The sequence below is a fragment of the Salvelinus fontinalis genome, chromosome 15, assembly GCF_029448725.1.
Source record: "Salvelinus fontinalis isolate EN_2023a chromosome 15, ASM2944872v1, whole genome shotgun sequence".
In the NCBI taxonomy this organism is placed as follows: domain Eukaryota; kingdom Metazoa; phylum Chordata; class Actinopteri; order Salmoniformes; family Salmonidae; genus Salvelinus; species Salvelinus fontinalis.
Window position 1 is genome coordinate 33,173,825 of NC_074679.1, and position 22,949 is coordinate 33,196,773.

At 44.3% G+C, this 22,949-nt stretch overlaps 1 protein-coding gene across 4 annotated transcripts in view; it reads right to left on the minus strand.

The window, feature by feature from the left end:
• Positions 1–22,949, minus strand: part of dph6 (diphthamine biosynthesis 6) — an 84,362-nt gene that overhangs the window by 17,532 nt on the left and 43,881 nt on the right. For all 4 annotated transcript variants that reach the window (XM_055863499.1, XM_055863498.1, XM_055863500.1 and 1 more), the window contains one exon: positions 2,728–2,973. In XM_055863499.1, the coding sequence (XP_055719474.1) occupies positions 2,728–2,973 (246 nt within the window). The remainder of the gene's footprint in view (positions 1–2,727; positions 2,974–22,949) is intronic.

The following is a 22,949-nucleotide window of genomic DNA, read 5'->3' on the forward strand; positions in this document are numbered from 1 at the left end:
TGTTTCCTTCTGCCTCAGCAGCCTGATGTCTCCCACCTCATCACAGCTCTGATTGCTGGTTACGTTTGTGCGCGGCGCCGGAGGTAAACGTGATAAATGTTTTTGGCCGTTATTATTCGTCACTCTGAAAATGAATAGCAAGAGGGTTTTAGTGTTGCTTGACTGGCTGCAGGAGCTGGTCAGGTAAAAGTGAGTGCGACCTGGGAGTCAAGTTGTTGAAACTAACAAGAGAAGACACTTTTATTCAAAGTGAGCCTGGTTTTAGTCAGGGGTGGATTCGGGGTCTATTGGTTTCCTATGTAGCTAATTGCATGGGTCAAAATGTGGTCTCTGTGCTGAGCCACCTCATCAGATGTCTCTAGTGTGAATCAATAGCTACTGACAAAGACAATGGTTAAGACGATCCACATCCAAATACTGGCCCTGGAGCTTGACCCTTTCTAGTTTAAATCATTATCTTACAAAAAGTTTAATAATGACCACTTTACCATGGAATTCTAAGTTGAACTTCTAAGTAAATACCAGGTAAAAAGCACACAGTAAAATACAGGTACCAAGAACATAAAGATCCCATTTACTGCAGGTGCACTCAGCCAGTCCTGAGCCTTGTGTGTGTGTGAGTGAATAAAGGAGAGGATAAGTTATTCGCCAGTCTCTGTAGGAGTGGTGTTATCTGTATTTGACCTGTGTTAAATATTCTCATTACAATCACTTCAAATGAGCACCGGCGCTTTGTCTAATCCCCACCCCAGGGACAGAGCCATTTCACCAGGCCCAGGATGAAACGCAAGCAGGCCCCTGCCACAGCCCCTCTCTCTCCCCTGGATCCTCTCCTCACCTCCCTCCTCACCTGCACTGAGAGAGAGGGAGGGAGGGGAGGAGGGATGGAGGAGCTGGGAACTACCAGCATCTATTGCTACTCAAAGACTACCTCACAAAGGGGAGGTGGGAGGTTAGTAACCCTTACCAGCTAGCCCACTGTAATAGTCTAAGGGCTGAGAGAGGGTTAACTAACCTGTTGGGGGGAAACTAACAGAGCTGTCAATCTGTGGAGGGGTTCATTCAAGTGCCAGTTCAGATAGAGGACTCTCAAGGTGCCAATAAGCAGTCCGCTTGACACATCAAAGACTTGTTTTCACCAATTTATTGAATGTTGGCCATCTTGGAGCACATCTGACATGGCCCTGATTGACCTGGCCCTGATGCTGTAGCCAACTAGTTCCCTAAGCTTTGACCTCAGTGAGTCAATGGTCTGACAGTCCCTAAACTACATGCTAATTAGTAGCATTCCCTGTGTTATACGTTTATTTTACTCATGTTGGGGGAGGCCAGCTATGGGCAGGGAACAGTTTACATGAATTCCTATTACCCTCCTCACAATAGAGTTATGGGTCCTCACTTTGTTATGGGTCCAACTCTATCAATAAGTTGTCACTAGACTCTTCTGTGGAGCCTATACACTGAGTGTACCAAACACTTTCCTAACACTTTCCTAATATTGAGTTGCACCCCACTCTACAAGGTGTCAAAAAACGTTCCACAGGGATACTGGCCCATGTTCACTCCAATGCTTCTCATAGTTGTGTCAAGTTGGATGTCCTTTGGGTGGTGGACCATTCTTGATACACACGGGAAACTGTTGAGTGTGAAAAACCCAGCAGCGTTGCAGTTCTTGACCCAAACTGGTGTGCCTGGCACCTACTACCATAGCCTGTTCAAAGGCACTTACATGTTTTGTCTTGCCCATTCACCCTCTGAATGGCACACATACACAATCCATGTCTCTATTGTCTCAAGGCTTAAAAATCCTTTAACCTGATTCAAGTGGATTTAACAAGTGACCTCAATAAGGGATCATAGCTTACACCTGGTCAGTCTGTGTCATGGAAAGAGCAGGTGTTGTTAATGTTTTGTACACTCAGTGTGAGCTTTAAGAGGGTATCTAGTCTGCTATCTCCATCATGAAGGCAAGTCCTGCAAGTGAGCGAGTCCCCATTCTGCCCTTTTAGTGAGTCCCCACTGCACATTTTAGAAAGTCCCTGATTTGCACTTTTAGTGAGTTCCCCCACTGCACTTCCCACCACAGAGTCTGAGACACATGTTGGAGGTGGGCTCTTCCCTTCTCTCCTGCTCCCTTATTCCCCAGGGCTGGCAGATTACCGCGGGAGGAGCAGGCCTGGCTGGGGAGCCTGGTGCCCTTATTAGCCATGTGGAAGAGGGTCTGTAGCAGGGGAGAGGGGTTTGGGGCGGGGGCATGGACTGGAGGGGGATAAGCTGCTCAGAGAGTTCAGCCTAACTCCAAAAGGGGGGATAAAGGATTAGGGAGGTTCTAACGGAAGACATCTGCTTCTGTGCCAAGCTCCATATTATCAAAGACACCAGTGTTTCCCACATCATCAACTTTTCATGAGCACACTCACTGGTAAATATCAGCAACAGAGCTCTGGGTCTCTGAAGGGGGAGAGAGGGTGGGACTTTGGCTCATTTGGAAATTCCACTTTTTGCCCATTAAATTCTGATAGAGAATTCAAGGCTGCATGTCTAATATGTCTATCACATTTTCTCCCTTATTCAAATGGAGATGGAAGCACACACAGATGCTGTTTTTTTGCCTACTCTGTGTGAGTAGAGGTTAATTCCATTTATTTATGCTATTGATCAAATTCACAAAAGGATAAATACACAAAGGATTTATACAAAGGATAAATAGTTGATAAAATAGCTCACCTTCTCTTGTGCGGCCCTCAGCTTGCTGTCCCAGACTGCTCTGATGACAGGGATGTCTTGGCTGCGGGTGGCGTAGCAGTGGGCCTGCAGCACATGGCCCAGGGTAAGGCTGCTGATCACTGCTTCCAGAACCTTCTCTATGTGGCTGAAGGACAGGCAGGCCTGGGTCCTCGCTCCAGCCCTCACCAGCTGCATGGTACAAGGCACCAGGGCGATCTGGCCTGCACAGAACACTGCCTCATCCACCTGTAAAGGGGCAAAGGTGCCACACAATCACACGTTAGTTAAGCTGATGCTAGCCTATTTCATGGTGTAACTATGGAACCCTGTGCCTGGTTCTCCCTAGTTCACTTTCATTCTGGTTCCCCCTGGTTCTTCCAATGGAATTGAGCCATATATGTGATTAAACAGGAACTGTTTGGTTGTTCAGCTCCATTCACATTATAGACCCTGACATCAGTCTCATACATCCTGGCAGCGGTCAACCAAAGCTCTTTCCAGGGGTTCATGTTTTCCCTCTCAGTTTCCCTATAGAATGGCTGTGCTTCTGCTTGGCCATGTGGCCTATGTACACACTCCTGCTTTCAGAGAATAAATCTCTCCTCAAACTCAATCCATCGCTTGAAACTCAATTACACACTCCCACAGAACTGGCTACTGGTCAAAGATGATAAATGCAGTCATTCTCTCAAACGGACAAATGGCTGGTGAAGACGTTGGGCTGTTCGATATAGAATTGAGGCTAACTTATTTATTTAATTTCCAAACATATACACACCTCATGGAGGACTACAATGGAAACATTTACTATTTTGTAAAGCTATAGAGTGCAAACTGCAAACACAGACCTGACACAACTTGAACGTGAAAACTGACAAACAAAAACATGTTCTAACTGCAAAGAAGTGCCGTTCATTTCCTAATCAAACTAACTTAACTCTACCTGAGTCCTGGCAAAATAACACAGTGCAGACATCAGTAAGGTGTAACGTCCGAAATGAACATCAATTATCAGCCTGTTTGATTAGAGCATCAACTAAGTTCCATCTTTTTTCGCAATAATATTAATACACATAATAATAATAATAATAATACACATTTCCCACCAGGAAGATAAGCAGGTGCCTTAGCATGCGGGAGAGCAGATCCGTTCAAACGGGGGTCTGTCTGTGTTGTCTTATTCATGAGCATAATTAGCCACGCCATAATAAGCTGAGATTCCCAGATAAACGGCATGTTAGACGACAAAGTTCCTAAGCTCAATAATTTAAGCTCAAAGAAATCCATGCGATTAATGCAGAAGGATGCGTGGGGACCAATGAGACTAGTGGAGAGGTCAGGTCCCTGGACACCCATCACCTTGCTACATTAGGATATCAAAGTGTGGCCACCATGCCACTTCCTAGTCAACGCAAACAGCCGCTGGTGACAGGGTGTTAATTGGTGGTCTAAGCAGAGACCTTCAGGGTCTGTGAAGACGCTGACCTCCAGAAAGATCAAGGAGACCAAAATCAATTGATCCATGGCGTGAGAGCAGGGTCCTTAACCGATTACCATACGTACATACATGGGTATTGTATTTCTCCCCCAGATTACCAGGGTTACCAAGTGTGGACCAGTGGTATTACTGAAGGCTTAGCACTTCGCCCCAACCCCCTCCTCACCTCCACTGAGTCAGTATCCTTGCTCACTTTGTTAGTAGCAAATGAGGCCAATTGTCTAACCCCCACCACCCTAAGGTTCTAGGTGTTACAGATCCAATCACCTACTAGGCTTATCTGAGATATCGAGTCCACATCAATGAGACAGGGGAAATTGCTTTTACATAAACGTAGCCTTTATTACTTAATCAAATTTCCAATGAGCAATATATGCAGATAAGAAGCATTGCAAAGCTATGGGATGAACGCAGGATAACATGGTGGATATGTTTTGAGTTACACTGTATTTTCAGTGCACATCAATGCACCATAGTGGACATTACTACTGGACATTCAAGGGCAGTGTGATGCCGCTTTAAAATACTGCTGCACACAAAGGTTTTTCTTCACCATGACAAAATCAGCAGTTTGTAGAATTTGATTTGATAATAACAGAACAACATAAAGCTCTTTGCTAGAGGGGGATATGGCCACAGCCATTTCCATATGGGTTTCCCATGATTCCTAGCTCCTGGGTTCACTTGTCAACTTTGATGAATCTTCAGCATCTGCCTCTGCTGCTCCAAATTACCACGACAGAGGAGGAGATGAGAGAGAGGACGCAAGGGAGGAGAGGAGGGGAGGGGGATGGAGGAGGGAGGCCTCCTGTCTTTCAAACGGTCGGATCAACCACCTGATCATTTACCTGCGAGCACATTCTGTGGAAGCGCGAACCATACATCTACGTCTGGTCTGCAGCGTAACATAAAAGCCTGAGTTGTTGGAGACGTCAACAACAAATCGTCATTGGCATTCCATTTATGAGCCATCAAGGGCCATCATATCTCCTCCACCTGAGGAGCCTTGATAAAGTCGGACGGGTGGCGAGGACCTCGTAACAAGCCATAAAAAGAGCTCCCCATTTTGACTTCCAAAAAAGGAGGACTACCATTTGTTGATTTGAATATCAAGAGGCCAGCGCATGCCCCCTTGACTGTTAAAGACAAACTCCCCATAGCTTCCACCAAGCAGGTGTGTGATGATCAATTATTAAAGCTCCAGCTCAGGTTACTACTGGCACATGGGGGGGGGGGGGGGGGGGGGGTTAACGAGGGATCGGCTTTTCACGGTGAACCTGAGAGTGGAGGAAAAAGGGAAACGAATACTATTTACATAAAATTAACAGTTCAAAAGAATGAGTTCACACACCAATCAAACTTGTTAATTGACTGTCAATGGTGTGTCCCTGAATATACAACACAGCTACATTATTTATCTACTGCACTGACAGGGAAGACAGTCCAATTTGCATGGGCGTCCTAAACGTGATCAACAAGCACAATGCCACATGCATTTTTAATAGGCCAGAGATGAGACTGTTAATATTCATAAGGGTCAAACAATAGCATATTACATTCAACTTCCTATAAACAAGTCAAGTATTTTTCAAACGGTAACCTTAGGAGTGTAAATAGCCCAGTGAGAAAAGGACACGCGATATTAAATATTTCACAGTTAAATCAATAGTAAGGCGTGTTCATGGTGAATGGTATACTTAGCCTCCACTCCCTCTCACTGCAATTGCAGATATCCTGACCCTAAGCGGTAAAAGGTACAATGTAGCTTATGTTTTTCAATCTGATATTTCAATTGTTTCCTGACTTACTGAAAATGCATATTTAGTTATTGTGCAAGCCGAGTTTTGAATATTGTACCTCAGGGTTACAAAATCTATTAGTCTGGCTTAACACTAAATGTGTCTCAGACCTTATTTTCCCTACAAGCTACACAAACGTCCTCTCTGTGAGACGTCTGAGGCAGTCGCGGCACACGCTGCCTGCTTAGCATTAATTGAATCTGTGTTTTGGCTTTATGCTTTATCAACCTTTATTTCATGGCTTAAACACCATCATTTTTCATAAACCCAACGACGTGTCAAAAGGTCACTGAGCCCCAAGGATCCAGACAGTAACACGTATGCAAATGCTGGAACACTAGCACCGGTTGCATGGATGAATCCATCCGCTCTCAAGCCTTCACTGCTTCTTGTAACACGCCTAGCGTGTCTGAGGCCTTCTTAATTGTCGTTTTAGTTAGAAACCTCCAAGGCATGAACAGGCTAGGGTGCTAGGCTATATTTACATTGGTGTTGTAAAGTAACTCTTCGGGCTCAATTCTGCTGAATGACTGTCTGACTCTGTGTCATAACAGGGCTGGGTATAGACCGACCAGACTGGGCCAGTGCAGGTAAAGTGACCTGGTATTGATAAACAGTCAGGTTTTCTCGCTGGTCCAAGGACAGGGTGAGGGGGAACAGCTCTATGGCCTGCTCATCAGATATGCTCATTCACATCTCCCATTGAGCCCTCGTGCGTAATTTAACTAAGGGAATGATAATACAAATGTACAAAATGAATCAAATTAATATGCTGTGACTTTTGGCTAACGCAGGAAGGAAACACATAACACAAAACGAAAGGGCTAAACAGTGTATGACTAAATGCAGCATAATGTGAGTAAGAATTGGTAACAGAATTATGTTTGCTTCTGAATCTTTGGAGCATTGTTAACAGTGGGTCCACAGTAAATGGGTGAATGTAGTACTTTGGACTGAAGGCAGGGGGGGATATTGAATGACTCAATCACTAGAACACTGGAGCAAGGCATGTCATAACACCTATCAAACTGTATTAGAACGAATCGCCCTTCTAAACCTCACAATCTCATAGTCTATAAAGGAACATGCTTATTTCATGCCACAAAATTCTTAATCTCTTTCCTGCATTTTTTAGTTCTTGAATATTTAAAGGTTGGCAAATAGTTGTAAATGTGCGGATCAAGGAAGAAGTTAATTCCACGCATTTAAGTGCATATATTATTTCTGCTTTTTGGATTTGAAGCGGAATAACGGTTTCATCCTTCCACGGTGGATGTCACTTTGTCAGGTCTGTGTGCTGTGATTCCATCTTCAACTGGCTTCAAGTCTGTGGGGCTCTTTCAGCATTAGTGCATTCAAAGCGCATCACGTCTCCGAATAAAAAATGATAAGAGATGGGCTCATGTTGTGCTACGCCCTGAGGAGATTCTGGGGCTTCTGACACCTCATTTATAGAAATATAACATGTTCAGGAGAACCAAAACCTTTCTCCCCTTCTCTTGTATCTTTCACCATCTTAGTCTCTCTTAATTAAGGCTTCTTCTGAAAGAAAACTAAATTGTATTTTTTTAAATTTCTTCATATTATTAATCCTCCATGTCCCTTTTTTCAGTTTGTGCTCTAGTTTGAGCCTAACCCTTGTATGCTCAACTGTCACACAACATCAGTGTTACTTAAACGGCGACATAAATAGCCCGAACGAAACTCACAAAGAAAGGCAAACATGGGAGATCTCTCAAGCATCCTCTCTGGTCCAGAACTGCATATGGAGACAAAAAAGACCTACGGACATATGTTCAAAATAGAATAGTTATTACCAGAACAAATATTTGAGAAAGAAAAATAATCAGGAATAGTGAAAAGACACTATAAAGACAAAACGTGACATTGGCCCCTCTCTCGCTTTCACTATGCCGTTTCCATTCTGCCTGCCTGTCTGCCCTCGACATGCCCGTTCCAGAGATGCCCGCGTGGAGAAGTAACACTGTCACGTCGGCTCTGGTCAACTTTATGCTGATTACTCGTCTGTCTGTAGCCTAGGCTGCGTTGGGGAGTATTATCAAGGTCAGAAGGGACTGCTTTGTGTTTTTGTGGGAGACACCCTCCTCACACACATCCACACGCCACAATACAGGAGCAAATAAATAAATCATTTCGAATTTTAGAATTTGACAATTTCGGTTGACAAAAATAAATATATTAGAATTGACGTATTGCTGTGTTTTATCTTAAATTTACTTCAACCCAAATAATTTTATAAATTAAATATAAATAAAAAAATCTTGTAAAATATAAAAAGTCAAGCGGATAAAGGTACATGTTAATGAAGAGTGTGGTAGCCCAGACCATCAGAGTTGCGTGCTGAAGTGATAGAAGACCACGTTTTCTTTGTGCGTTAAAGCAAAATGCCCTGGTGCCTTCAACTGTCCCGACCTCAGATTTTTTTGACAAATTGGTTGTGAGGCTTTTACGACTGATGCACATATCTCAAAAATCATTTCTGCCAAGCTTCTTCTATGACCTGCCCGTGGGACATGACAAGCTCCTCGATGCGTCGCTCTATCAAACAGGATCATTCCAGGACAATGCAAATTATGACAAATTCCATCATCCCGCATTATGCGCTTTCCCGCTAATCTCCCTAATTCGAGAGAATCGGAAGGGTTTCGCTGTTTCAGCTGAGGGGCATGTTTGTCTGATTGAATGATGTTGAAACTGCAACCCTCAACCCCCGTTCATGCTCCCTTTCCAGCTGTGACCACCTCTTTCAGTCATGTTTCTGTTTTTTTACAGAGTGGCCCATGCAAGCTTTATTTACCTTTTATTCACAGTCAAAGAAAAGACTAGATTAGTCAACTCCTAACCTGCGCACCTGAAATCAAGACTCAAATGTAATCTTATATCTGGAAAATCACTTGGATGGTCATATTTTGTCAATATTCGTCAGTTCTATGAATGTAATTTATGTGTGTGTTGTTGTTGTGTATTAGTGTGTGTGTGTGGGGGGGGGGGTGACACAGTGAGTGATGTCCACTGTCTCCCCCGTGACTTGTGGTGACACGTGAGGCTGTCTCATTGGTAAAGGCGCTGGTGTGGAGAGGCAGAGGCCAGTCCTACCGCATCGCCTTGTCCAGCCATCATTTACTGTAGCAGATAGGGTCCAGCCACACCAAGGTTGCACTAAAGGAACTCTGCTTAAAGCGAGTGGACAACCTGCAGTACAGTAGACATCAATACAAATACAGGCAAGAGGAATAAAAGAGAAACAGAGAGAGGCAGAGAGAATGTCCCAGTGAGGATTGGTTGTGGTAGTTCCCTTTCCTTTCAAGAGATGGCAGTATGACTGCATGGAAAATGCTGTGGTCGTAGGGGCTAAGCATTCTCAATGTAGGCCTACACTTTATACAGTGTGTATGGCCAGATATATTCTACCTCCTCTCAGATGTGTTATGGACAACAACAAAATGTTTTTACCAATAAAAAATAAATCCCATACAAGTCAAGGAAAGGTGGATTAAGGTCAATGGAATGTCAGAAAGGAAATAATTTTCTGGAAATAATTTGGATGGTTTTTATGTTCAAAATGCTGAATCAATATTTCTTGCAGTTACAAATTCAGGATCTGATTAAATTGTTCAGGTCATTTTGGTTCCTATTTGGAAAAAAGTGTATAACTTGTTCCTCTATCCTTCTTGGCTTTATAGTATACATTTGACTGAATATTTAATTGAATAGATACTGTATCCACTAGATATACTATTTAGTCTATAAAATTCGAGTTATTTTTTTATTTAAGCTGTTGATAATGTATAGAAGAAAACATTGAATTACGAAGTTTCTACTTTAAAATCAAACAATTTCTGTATAAAAAAACATTAAATACTATATTTGTACTTTTCTCTTTCCCCCTAAAAGCCCAAAAGCCCAAAAAGCCCACTAACATTCATAGTATCTGACAGATACTTACATAATAAATCCAACCATATCAATAATACATCTGGAAAAAGACGAACATGGTTATATGTCCACAGTAACGCAGCGCTTGCTTAAAACAGGAAATAGTCTATAATTCATCCACAACACCTCTGTAAAGTGTACTTAAATGGCAATGGCTGTTGAAAAATGTGTGACCCAGGTTAAAAGTTACCGTGGCTTTGTACCGTACCCACCACCTCAATGTGAAATTCATGAAAAGGTGAGTGTCCAGAAGTAAATGGGACATAAATGCTAACTGTTCCCTGAGCCATCAATAAATCACCTTAATAAATGAAGACAAAACTGCGATGCTCATCCACCGTCGTATGATGACGACGACCTAACAATCATTTTTCACCAGAAGCACTTACTGTCACTTTGAATATAGTAGAAATATAAAATTAAACATAGCAGCAACGCAGTAATAGAAAGTCTAAAAATAACCAATACCACCTAAATACAGTCTATAAAACAAACAGCGGTGTAAAGTCAGTTGTGGCATTCTTGAACTCACACACTAAGCAGTATATTAACCTCAAGGTGATGATTCTTGTTACTAGGGCACACTACTACTGTGCTCTTTCCGTTTATGTATGATGTATCCCTTTATCTCTCTGTCAGCACCATCTCTATTCAACTCTGTCTGCTGTCCTGTCTTCCTGTGTGTTTATATACAGTGTATTAGCTATATTCACAGTGTGTAGGCTAGCGCTGGGCTGTTCTGTGTTGATGCTGTTAACCTTTATTATACTAGATCGTACTACTCAAGTAGCCTGCCTGCATTGTGCTGTGTGGAACTATGTACACTAAGCCAGGTTTGTTTGTGTTTATTTTTTAACCATATCGCTACTATACTGTATGTTGGCACCCACCTCTATACTTCAGAAGGAGTATTTTTCGTCTGTCTGTCTGTCTGTCTGTCTGTGTCTGTGTGTGTGTGTGTGTGTGTGTGTGTGTGTGTGTGTGTGTGTGTGTGTGTGTGTGTGTGTGTGTGTGTGTGTGTGTGCTCACTCCAGTCCTGTCAGCTATGCCCACTCGTCTCTGCAGGGGGAATAAACACACCCGGGCATCACTGAATATAGTTGCTAGTTACCATAGTAATAGAATGGTCATACATCTCCCATTCCTCAGACAGTGATGGGACTGGACAGCTTGGCCATTTTTCTTTTTATGTACTCTGCTATTTATACCACACAATAAAACAGAGCCACTCCCATTTTACAATGCTAAAAAAGGGGACAATATTCTGGTGGAATTTCATACCAAAGAAAAACAATATTTGGAACAAAGTGTTTGTGATTGGATGGTAAAAATGGATTGAGGGTTTCAATATGCATCTCTGACTTTGACATTGTTACGTGGCGTTAATCAAACATCTTTTGTGACATGGCTGGTCTATTCCTTAATGTCCTCCTTTAGACTGATCAACAGTGACAAAGCTAAGAGTAAACAGACTCACGCACACACACACGTTTATGACAATTCTATTACTATGGTAACTAGCAACTATATTCAGTGATGCCCGGGTGTGTTGATTCCCCCTGCAGAGACGAGTGGGCATAGCTGACAGGACTGGAGTGAGCACGAGCACGAGCGCACACGCACACACACGTCTGCATGTCACTTATTCACTCACTCCTACAGACATTAAAGCCCTTAAATGAATCTGTCAAATCACATCCATACATCCTGAGTCCTGACAGTTAAATATGTGTATTAATTTTCCTTTTCCCCCCTAATATTCATCCACTGAACTTTCTATTCAATTCAATGGAGTTTATAAGTAAATAGAAATGGAGATCAGTAATTGTGTTCACTTCTCTAAGCCAATAACAAACACTAGACATGGTTTCACTGACTATACCAGGGGAGAGGGAGAAAGTCCACCCACTACAGAAGAGAAAGCATCTCTGATCTCCAGTGACCGGCTGGGTGTGTAAGGGTCACTGCACTGGGGCATGTGGCTAGGGTGTGTGTGTGCACATGTGTGTGGAGGTCTAAGACTCTGTTCATACAGTGTGTGTGAGTGTGTGAGTGTGGTATATGTGTGTGCCTGCGATGGTGGTGGCTATCCTGTCCCTCCTTTCCGCGGCTTGTTTACATGAACCAAGCCAGTCAGACACCAATAATACATGAAGAGTTGTTCATAGCCAATCAGGATCAGTTGTCAAGGCAGGACCCATTAATGAAGACCTGTGTGTGTGTTTGGGCGTTTCTGTGTCTGTGTCTGTCACGGGTAGAGAAAGGTGGGCGACAGTGGCCCTGCGCAGTGAGAGCCCAATGCACTGTGACAGATCCAGTCCTTCCCATGTCCTGGGCCGATATTAGCTAATATCAGCCTCCCAAACCACGTGGCCGAGGCAGGGCTGGAGTGGGCTAGGGTAGTGCAGCCTGCCTAACACAGCCTCTTCTTCCTGAAAATGACTGCTGCCACTGGCACTCAGCCTCCATGGGGTCACAGCAGGGAGAGGAGGGGTGTGTGTGTGATGGTGGGGGGATAGATAATGACCCCATCTCAGTCCCACTCAGCCTTGCTACTATCCACTACCACCCCCTCACATCCCCTGTACAAACGCCTCCTCATCAGATCCTGTTATGAAAAGCCAAATAAAGAATGAAAATAATATACAAAATTGTTATCTAATGTTTTTTTCTCAATGATTCGGGGTTTTTTTATGCGTTCCTTTTCAGACATTTCAAATCCGTTCAAATCTTTATCCGGAACGGAGCAGAATGGAATGGCATCAAGCACCTGTAAACCACGTGTCTGATATATTTGATTCCCTTCCAGTGATTCTGCTCCAGTCATTACCACAAGCCCGTTCTCCACAATTAAGGTGCCACCAACCTCCCGTGTTGCACATGCATATTGCCTTAACATGTTGGGTATTGACTGGGGTAAGCTGTGTACATTTGGCCGTGTCTACATAATTTGGCGCTCGCATCCCTTGAACTGAACAAACTCAAAGCTAGCTAGCAAAAACAACCTGAGAAATGCTTCACCTCAAACAATTTTAGCTGTCGGGGAGACGAACATTGAGTCCTGGACTGTCCACTTGTCTGAAATGTCATTACCAATTTATACTTTTTACCCAGACTTTTAAACATTTCGGACATTTACTTTACTTTGTGGACGGGATGGGAATTACTTTTTGTGTCAGTGTGAAAACGGAACCGAAGGAGGCCTTGGGAATGCGTCTTCCACATGACCGTGGGCCTGCTGTGTGCATGTAGAATAAAATCATGGACATGGGGCTCTGCTGTGACTTCTACAGCACTGTCCATGGGGCTCTGATGTGACTTCTACAGCACTGTCCATGGGGCTCTGATGTGACTTCTACAACACTGTCCATGGGGCTCTGATGTGACTTCTACAGCACTGTCCATGGGGTTCTGCTGTGACTTCTACAGCACTGTCCATGGGGTTCTGCTGTGACTTCTACAGCACTGTCCATGGGGCTCTGCTGTGACTTCTACAACACTGTCCATGGGGTTCTGCTGTGACTTCTACAGCACTGTCCATGGGGTTCTGCTGTGACTTCTACAGCACTGTCCATGGGGTTCTGCTGTGACTTCTACAGCACTGTCCACGGGGCTCTGCTGTGACTTCTACAGCACTGTCCACGGGGTTCTGCTGTGACTTCTACAGCACTGTCCACGGGGCTCTGCTGTGACTTCTACAGCACTGTCCATGGGGCTCTGCTGTGACTTCTACAGCACTGTCCACGGGGCTCTGCTGTGACTTCTACAGCACTGTCCACGGGGTTCTACTGTGACTTCTACAGCACTGTCCATGGGGTTCTGCTGTGACTTCTACAGCACTGTCCATGGGGTTCTGCTGTGACTTCTACAGCACTGTCCACGGGGCTCTGCTGTGACTTCTACAGCACTGTCCATGGGGTTCTGCTGTGACTTCTACAGCACTGTCCATGGGGTTCTGCTATGACTTCTACAGCACTGTCCATGGGGCTCTGCTGTGACTTCTACTGCACTGTCCATGGGGTTCTGCTGTGACTTCTACAGCACTGTCCATGGGGTTCTGCTATGACTTCTACAGCACTGTCCATGGGGTTCTGCTGTGACTTCTACAGCACTGTCCATGGGGTTCTGCTGTGACTTCTACTGCACTGTCCATGGGGTTCTGCTGTGACTTCTACAGCACTGTCCATGGGGTTCTGCTATGACTTCTACAGCACTGTCCATGGGGTTCTGCTGTGACTTCTACAGCACTGTCCACGGGGCTCTGCTGTGACTTCTACAGCACTGTCCATGGGGCTCTGCTGTGACTTCTACAGCACTGTCCATGGGGTTCTGCTGTGACTTCTACAGCACTGTCCACGGGGCTCTGCTGTGACTTCTACAGCACTGTCCATGGGGTTCTGCTGTGACTTCTACAGCACTGTCCATGGGGTTCTGCTATGACTTCTACAGCACTGTCCATGGGGCTCTGCTGTGACTTCTACTGCACTGTCCATGGGGTTCTGCTGTGACTTCTACAGCACTGTCCATGGGGTTCTGCTATGACTTCTACAGCACTGTCCATGGGGTTCTGCTGTGACTTCTACAGCACTGTCCATGGGGTTCTGCTGTGACTTCTACAGCACTGTCCATGGGGTTCTGCTATGACTTCTACAGCACTGTCCATGGGGTTCTGCTGTGACTTCTACAGCACTGTCCATGGGGTTCTGCTATGACTTCTACAGCACTGTCCATGGGGTTCTGCTATGACTTCTACAGCACTGTCCATGGGGTTCTGCTATGACTTCTACAGCACTGTCCATGGGGCTCTGCTGTGACTTCTACAGCACTGTCCATGGGGCTCTGCTGTGACTTCTACAGCACTGTCACCGAGAGGTTCACCAGACGAATGGACTTAATTCACAAGTAAAGGTAGGGCTAAATGCAATTTAGCAATTTCATGTTTTCACTGTTTAATCATGAGAATAGACAACATGCCTTTGAATGCTTTGGATTTATCGATCTAGAATTTAGTTTTGATGAGACACTTTTTTGACATTTTGAACTGCATTCAGTCATTTCGATCGTTGATATGGAAATTGAATTAGAACCTTGTTTATTATATGTGTGTAATAATATTTCAGATAATAATATTATTATGTTTGTGTGGGTTTGTGTGCGCTGTGCATTGGAAGATTTGTAAATCCATTGTGAAAGGCTAAGCTTGTGTTTTAAATTATTCGGATGAAATGTGATCTTATAGCGCCACCTATCAGTTGTAACTGTGGATGCTACATCGGTCTATGAATGAGCTGAGATGAGCAGTGTGTCATTTTATCAGATGATATGAAATATGCCGTCATCGGAGGCTATCGCTTGCGTATCTTGGCTACATTGGTATTTATATTTGGTGCAAATTTCTGTTAACAGCCTATGTCACTCTGGTTGTTGAAGCTATCTGTTGTATGGTGAACTTAGACTTCATCAAGGTTTATTTGTGAGTAAATCTGGCTTTGATAATAGCCCGTGCTTACCCAGCCACCGACCTCCCCGCACGTCACTGCATCACACATACACACACATACTCATCCATGCGCACACAAATATACACAGACGCCCAACCCCCGCCCTCTGATTCCACCACTGTCCTCATCACAGAGACCACGTCCAGAGCAGAGACCATGTGTCAGGGCAAATATCCGTCTCCTTAAATGGGCTTGTTTTAAGGAAGACGAGGGTAAGGAGGGGGTGGAGACCCTGTTGTTGTTCTCCACTTAAATCCACCAGACCCCCAAGTGCAGTGTGTGGTGGGACAGGACAGCTACTGGGACAGGACAGTTACCTCACCCACTCTGGTGACTCACAGAGGGACAGAGACGTACGGATGCTCAGTCACTCTCACTAGGGGCCTACGTGTCCCATAATGTTTGTGTGTGAGCATGCGTGTTCATCACTGTGTGTAACTATCTGTTTGGAACACAGTGTACTTGTCCTGTCACTCATCTATGAGAACCATGGCTAGTCATAGGTGAATCATTATTAGGCCGATGCGGGTATGAAAGTGAGTGGTATGTTTGTCAAGCTCAAGTGTGTACAGTTGACCCCAACGTTTGGGCAAGATGAGTACGGTCTGAGGGAGTCCGTATAGACGTACACAGATGATGTTCAGAGACGAGACAAGAAGTTAGACCCGTTTGGGACTTTCACCACAACTGTCCGTCCAAAAAGCCGTTTTGAATCACCACCTTCCAAAACAGAGTAACGTATTACTTTTTCTAGGACTCAGATATTCAACTGAGGGAAAAAACGAAAACATATTTTGACGTACGTCAACTAATTCCAGCTCCAACACAAATCCATGTATAACATCCTCCAAGGAAACTGTGGCCACTGACTGAACGAAAAGAAAAGTACCCTCATCTTCAATCTCTCGGCTGATCAAACCCTTCTAGCTGCAAACCTCATTTTTCATCAGCTCAATTACTCGACAACTGTTTCGCTCTCTCCCCCTCCTTTTCCCCTTGCCTCCTCCTCCCTTCTCCTCCTCGGTTGGAAGTGATCATTTGTTCTTTTATTAGAGCTGATAACATCCCCTGCATTGTCTGCCAGCGCTCGTTGGAGAGCCGCCCCTACTGTTCTAGCCTCCAGCGCTACTCCGTATTATTGGTGCATTATTTCACCCATGCCCTGCTCTTTTATCAAGCGCTTTAGAAGTAATGTTAATAGACTTGAAAATGTTGACATTTATGAAGTATAGGCCGTGTTTATGAAGAAATCCATAAAGTATGACAGGGAGGCGAGGTAAAAGCGGGTGTTTTAGTATATTATGGAGAAGGGGAGACGCGTCAGGGGCCCTGAAAGAGGCCTCCGCAAAGAGCTCACATTTTTTATGGGATTATTTTTGTTGTATTAAACATGAAGTTAAACGTTCAAATTAATCAGTACATAATGTGTATCTGTCCTCCCACACATGCACACACACACACGCACACACACGCGCGCGCGCACGCACACGCACACGCACACACACGTCTGACTTGCATAGATCTTTCTGGCCCCCTGAAGCTAGACGCCTCCTTTTTAGAGTAGCTAATTACCCTCCTGTGGTAATTTAGGTGCATGTTGCCTCCACTGGCTGGCGGACGGGGTGAGGGGGGTGAGGGAGGGAGGGAGGGGTGATGGAAGAGAAGGGCGGGGGGGACAATGAGGTGTGGAAGTAAGCTCATTATGGCTGTGAAATATTCAGAGGAAGAACAACTTGCCATAAAACAAAGCACTTAGCTTAATATTGGCTATTGATCAAAAGCTAAGCTTTCTTTTTTCTCCCTCTCCCAACCTGAAACTCAGTCAGTCAGTCAACTCACCATGAAGCTCTATTGGCTCCCTAATCATCAATCAGAGAACCCTCACATATAGTGCTTCATCTTTATATGAGAGGAGGAAATCCCTCCCTATGTTCTCTTCAGATAGAACCAGAGAGAGGACGGACAGGCCTAAGTGGGAGGTTCTGCCTAACTTGACCTGTGAACTTCCCCAACAAGAGGGTCAGCCTCAGCTCAGCTCATTGTTTTAACACATTTAGCCTCCCTTAAGAAGATTATTCAAATTCTACCGCCCACCACGTTTCTGCTCCTCCCTTTGACGCTAATTGCCAACATCAGATCCACTTTCCCATCCATGCTTCCGAGTCCACTTTCACAATTTTCAAAATCCAATGCAAATCCTATTGCAGGCTCGCGAGAGGCTTCCGCAATATTGAATGTCACTCACAATTAGGGGAGTGAAGGAAGGTTGAGCGGTGAGCAGAGCGTTGGCCTGGCAACCTGAGGCTAACCCCGCTAGCTCCCCAAACGCTCTTCTACAATTTGATCAGTGAATATCATTACCCCACCAAATATCCCAGGGGTGCTCCATTTACCTTAACACAGGAAAGAGGATATGTTTAACAACCATTCAACTGATGCTGCTGCAGCTCAGGTGTAAATCTGCCACTACTGTGTTTGTGCCTGTAATGTTGCTCCAATGGGATTGTGATTGTGGGGAATAGAATGGGCAGCACTAAATCAAATAGGTGTGAATAAAATTTGGTTGAATGCATTCAGTTGTGAAACTGACTAGGTATCCCCTTTCCTTTCCAATTCCATTTGGGACTCCTGCTGTTAACTAGCACGCTGGTTAATGAAGGGTCAATTTTCTCCATCTGGCAACCCGCAAGCTTAATCATCTGTTATGAGTACAAATGGGTTTTTCTTTACAAAGACGTGGATGCTACAGAATATAGGACTTTTTCCTATTATTATTATGATAATGGGACAATGTGGTTGTGGAAGCTGAGTGATACTGAGTGACTTGACTCAACAATGGAGTAATATCTGTTTTTATGACAGTTTTTAAGAAAGTTTTCCTGGCATAACTTGATGGTTGTTGTAAATAGCATGGGTGGTTTCAAAAGCTGAAACCGTAGACGTTTTCTTTTATATATTTATTATTAAAGCTGGAACTGCTCTTTTTTTACACCAATGATTGATGTGATACAACAGGGGCATTTTTGATAATTCAATTATGCAAATAATGTAGACAAAGCATGAGTCTGGAGAGAATTCACATTAAATCACTGATAAACATCAAAATACCAAAACAGGAACAAATTGGTTCGAAGAGGAACTCTGATATCTGGTATTGTATCTTAAGGCAGAGCAGTGACCACAATCAAATGTGTCACCCCTGAAGAAAACCCTCATTACCCATATCACTGCTAATAATATGTTAAACATGACCTCCAAGCAGAAACTAATCAAGGGTGTCACAAAAAACGCATAAACAAACCATAAATTAAATTATTGTCCCTTCTTTGTGAGCCTCCCGATTGATTTCACCTTAATGATGGTAACCAAAACACACCCAAAGGGCCTGCCGCGACGGCATCATAAAGGTTAACATATTCTGTACATCAGTAGGGCAGATAGGGATCTGTCAGATTGCCAGATGATATCAACAGTTAGTCTGAGATTAGGGAGAGAGAAAGTGGAGCAGACAGACAGACAGACGAAGCGGTCCAACATCTATCACATGCCACGTCAAGTTTTTCTTCCCATGACACTCTCTGGTCTACCACCAGTCCTGCTCCCAGTCCTAGTCAGATGTAGCATGCCCAGTGTGCCAGACCTGTCAGGAGCCATGTGCTGTCCCTCACACTGGCCACTTTAGCATTCTGCCATATTCAGCCTACTGTCATTGTTAGTGCAAACCCTCACACTGGCCATTTCAGCCTACTGCCATATTCAGCCTACTGCCATATTCAGCCTACTGTCATTGTCAGTGCAAACCCTCACACTGGCCATTTCAGCCTACTGCCATATTCAGCCTACTGCCATATTCAGCCTACTGTCATTGTCAGTGCAAACCCTCACACTGGCCATTTCAGGCTACTGCCATATTCAGCCTACTGCCATATTCAGCCTACTGTCATTGTCAGTGCAAACCCTCACACTGGCCATTTCAGCCTACTGCCATATTCAGCCTACTGCTATATTCAGCCTACTGTCATTGTCAGTGCAAACCCTCACACTGGCCATTTCAGCCTACTGCCATATTCAGCCTACTGCCATATTCAGCCTATTGTCATTGTCAGTGCAAACCCTCACACTGGCCATTTCAGCCTACTGCCACATTCAGTCTACTGTCATATTCAGTGGGTCTCAACAGCCACGTTAAAGCGATTTAACAACAGAACTTCAAACAATAGATTTCACCAATCAACGTATTGCCATAAAACAAGACAATGCAATCATTCCTAAATTAAACTTGAATAATTTCTCTCCATGTGACTGTTACATAAAACTGACAACTTCTTCAGGGGAAATAATTAAGACCACAGAATATTTAATATAATTTGAGCTGTTCTTCCCCTCCCCCTTTCTTTAATAGGATCCCACTCATTATCTCCTAAAGTGGGATAGAGGGGGGTTGAGGGAGGTTGTTTTGGTCTCAGACTGCATCTCCTCTGTCAGTCTAAAATGCATTCAAAAGTATTCAGACCACTTTCCTTTTCCCCCATTTTGTTACGTTACACCCTTATTCTAAAATGGATTAAAAAAAATAATAATTCTCATCAATCTACACACAATACCCCTCAACTCTTCTTGAACTGCACTGTTGGTTAAGGGCTTGTAAGCAAGCATTTCACGTTAAGGTCTACACTTGCTGTATTCGGCGCATGTGACAAATAAAGTTTGATTTGATTTGAATGACAAGTAAAAAACGTTTTTTAGACATTTTTGCAAATGTATTAAAAATAAAAACAGAAATACCTTATTTACATAAGAGTTCAGACCCTTAGCTATGAGACTCGAAATTGAGCTCAGGTGCATCCTGTTTCAGTTGATCATCCTTGAGATGTTTCTACAACTTAATTGGAGTCTACCTGTGGTAAATTCAATTGATTGGACATGATTTGGAAAGGCACACACTTGTCTATATAAGGTCCCACAGTTGACAGTGCATGTCAGAGCAAAAACCAAGCCATGAGATTGAAGGAATTGTCCGTACAGCTCCGAGACAGGATTGTGTCGAGGCACAGATCTTGGAAAGGGTACCAAAACATTTCGGCAGCATTGAAGGTCCCCAAGAACACAGTGGCCTCCATCATTCTTAAATGGAAGAAGTCGGAACCACCAAGACTCTTCCTATAGCTGGCCACCCGGCCAAACTGAGCAATCGAGGGAGAAGGGCCATGGTATGGGAGGTGACCAATAATCCGATGATCATGCTGACAGAGCTCCAGAGTTCCTATGTGGAGATGGGAGAACCTTCCAGAAGGACAACCATCTCTGCAGTACTCCACCAATCTGGCCTTTATGGAAGTGGCCAGACGGAAGCCACTCCTCAGTAAAAGGCACATGGCAGCCCACTTGGAGTTTGCTAAAAGGCACCTAAAGACTCTCACACCACGAGAAACAAGATTCTCTGATCTGATGAAACAAAGATTTAACTCATTGGCCTGAATGCCAAGCGTCACATCTGGAAGAAACTTGGCACCATCCCTACGGTGGGGCATGTTGGTGGCAGCATCATGCTGTGGGGATGTTTTTCAGCGGGAGGGACTGGGAGACTAGTCGGGATCGAGGGAAAGATGAACGAAGCAAAGTACAGAGAGATCCTTAATGAAAAACTGCTCCAGAGCACTCAGGACCTCAGACTGGAGAAAAGGTTCACCTTCCAACAGGACAACAACCCTGAGCACATAGCCAAGACAACGCAGGAGTGGCTTTGGGACAAGTCTCAATTTCCTTGAGTGGCCCAGCCAGAGTCCAGACTTGAATCTGATCGAACATCTCTGGAGAGACCTGAAAATAGATATGCAGTGACAGTCCCCATCCAACCTGACAGAGTTTGAAAGTATCTGCAGAGACTCCCCAAATACAGGTGTGCCAAGCTTGTAGCATCATTCCCAAGAAGACTTGAGGCTGTAATCGCTGACAAAGGTGCTTCAACAAATTATTGAGTAAAGGGTCTAAATACTTATGTAAATGTGATATTGAAGTTTTCATTTTTTATAAATTAAAACATTTTAAAAAACTGTTTTGCTTTGTCATTATGGGGTATTGTGTGTAGATTGATGAGGCGAACACAACTATTTAATCAATTTCAGAATAAGGCTGTAACGTAGCAAAATGTGTAAAAAGTCAAGGGGTCTGAATACTTCCGAATGCACTATATATTGTTGCCGCGACCCCAATGCTAGGCTATATTGTCACGCCAACTTTCGCCACCATGGCGACAGCAGATTCTCATTAAGGCGTGAGCTGTGGGGCAACACATCTGCATGCTCATAGCGAGGGCCTAATTGTACCAATATGTAAAATTCTCCCCCTAAAACACAGTGATGTTGCATCACATTCGGCCGTGATTGGGAGGCCCATAGGGCGGCGCACAATTGGCCCAGCGTCGTCCGGGTTCGGCTTGGGTAGGCCGTCATTGTAAATAAGAATTTGTTCTTAACTGACTTGCCTAGTTAAATAAAGGTTAAAAAAAATTAAAATAAATGTTGTTGTCACGCCCTGGCCTTAGTATTATTGGTTTTCTTTATTATTTTAGTTAGGTCAGGGTGTGACATGGGGAATGTTTTTGTTTTGTTGGTTTTGGGTGTTGTTTATGGTAAAGGGGTTGTGTATAGTATATGGGTTTGTGTGGAGTACAGGTTTCTAGTATTGTCTATGTATGTTTAGTTGTCTAGGAGAGTCTATGGTTACCTGAATGAGTTCCCAATTAGAGACAGCTGATTTCGGTTGTCTCTGATTGGGAGCCTTATTTAGGGTAGCCATGGGCTCTCATTGGTTGTGGGTAATTGTCTATGTAAGAACGTTTGTAGCCTGTTTGTATGTGCACAACGTTTGTAGCTTCACGGTCGTTTTGTTATTTTGTTGTTTTGTTAAAGTGTTTTGTGTCGTGTTCATCTTCGTGTTGTTTAATAAAAGAAGATGGCTTATTTTCCAAAAGCTGCATTTTGGTCCGTCAATCCACCACACGATCTTGACAGAATTACCCACCATAGGACCAAGCGGCATGGAAGGCGGCAACAGGACCTAACCACAAAGGATTTCTGGACATGGGAGGAGATACTGGATGGTAAGGGGCCTTGGGATCAACCTGGAGAATATCGCCTCCCTCGTGAAGAGCTGGAGGCAGCGAAAGCCGAGAGGAGGCGATATGAGGAGGCAGCACGGAGACAAGGCTGGAAGCCCGTGAGTACAACCCAAAAATTTCTTGGGGGGGGCCTTAAAGGGAGTGTGGCGAAGTCAGGTAGGAAACCTGCGCCTACTCCCTGTACTTACCGTGGAGAGCGAGAGTACGGGCAGACACCGTGTTACGCAGTAGAGCGCACGGTGTCTCCTGTACGCGTGCATAGCCCGGTTCGGTACATTGCAGCTCCACGTATCGGCCGGGCTAGACTGAGCGTTGAGCCATATGTCATGAAGCCGGCCCAACGCATC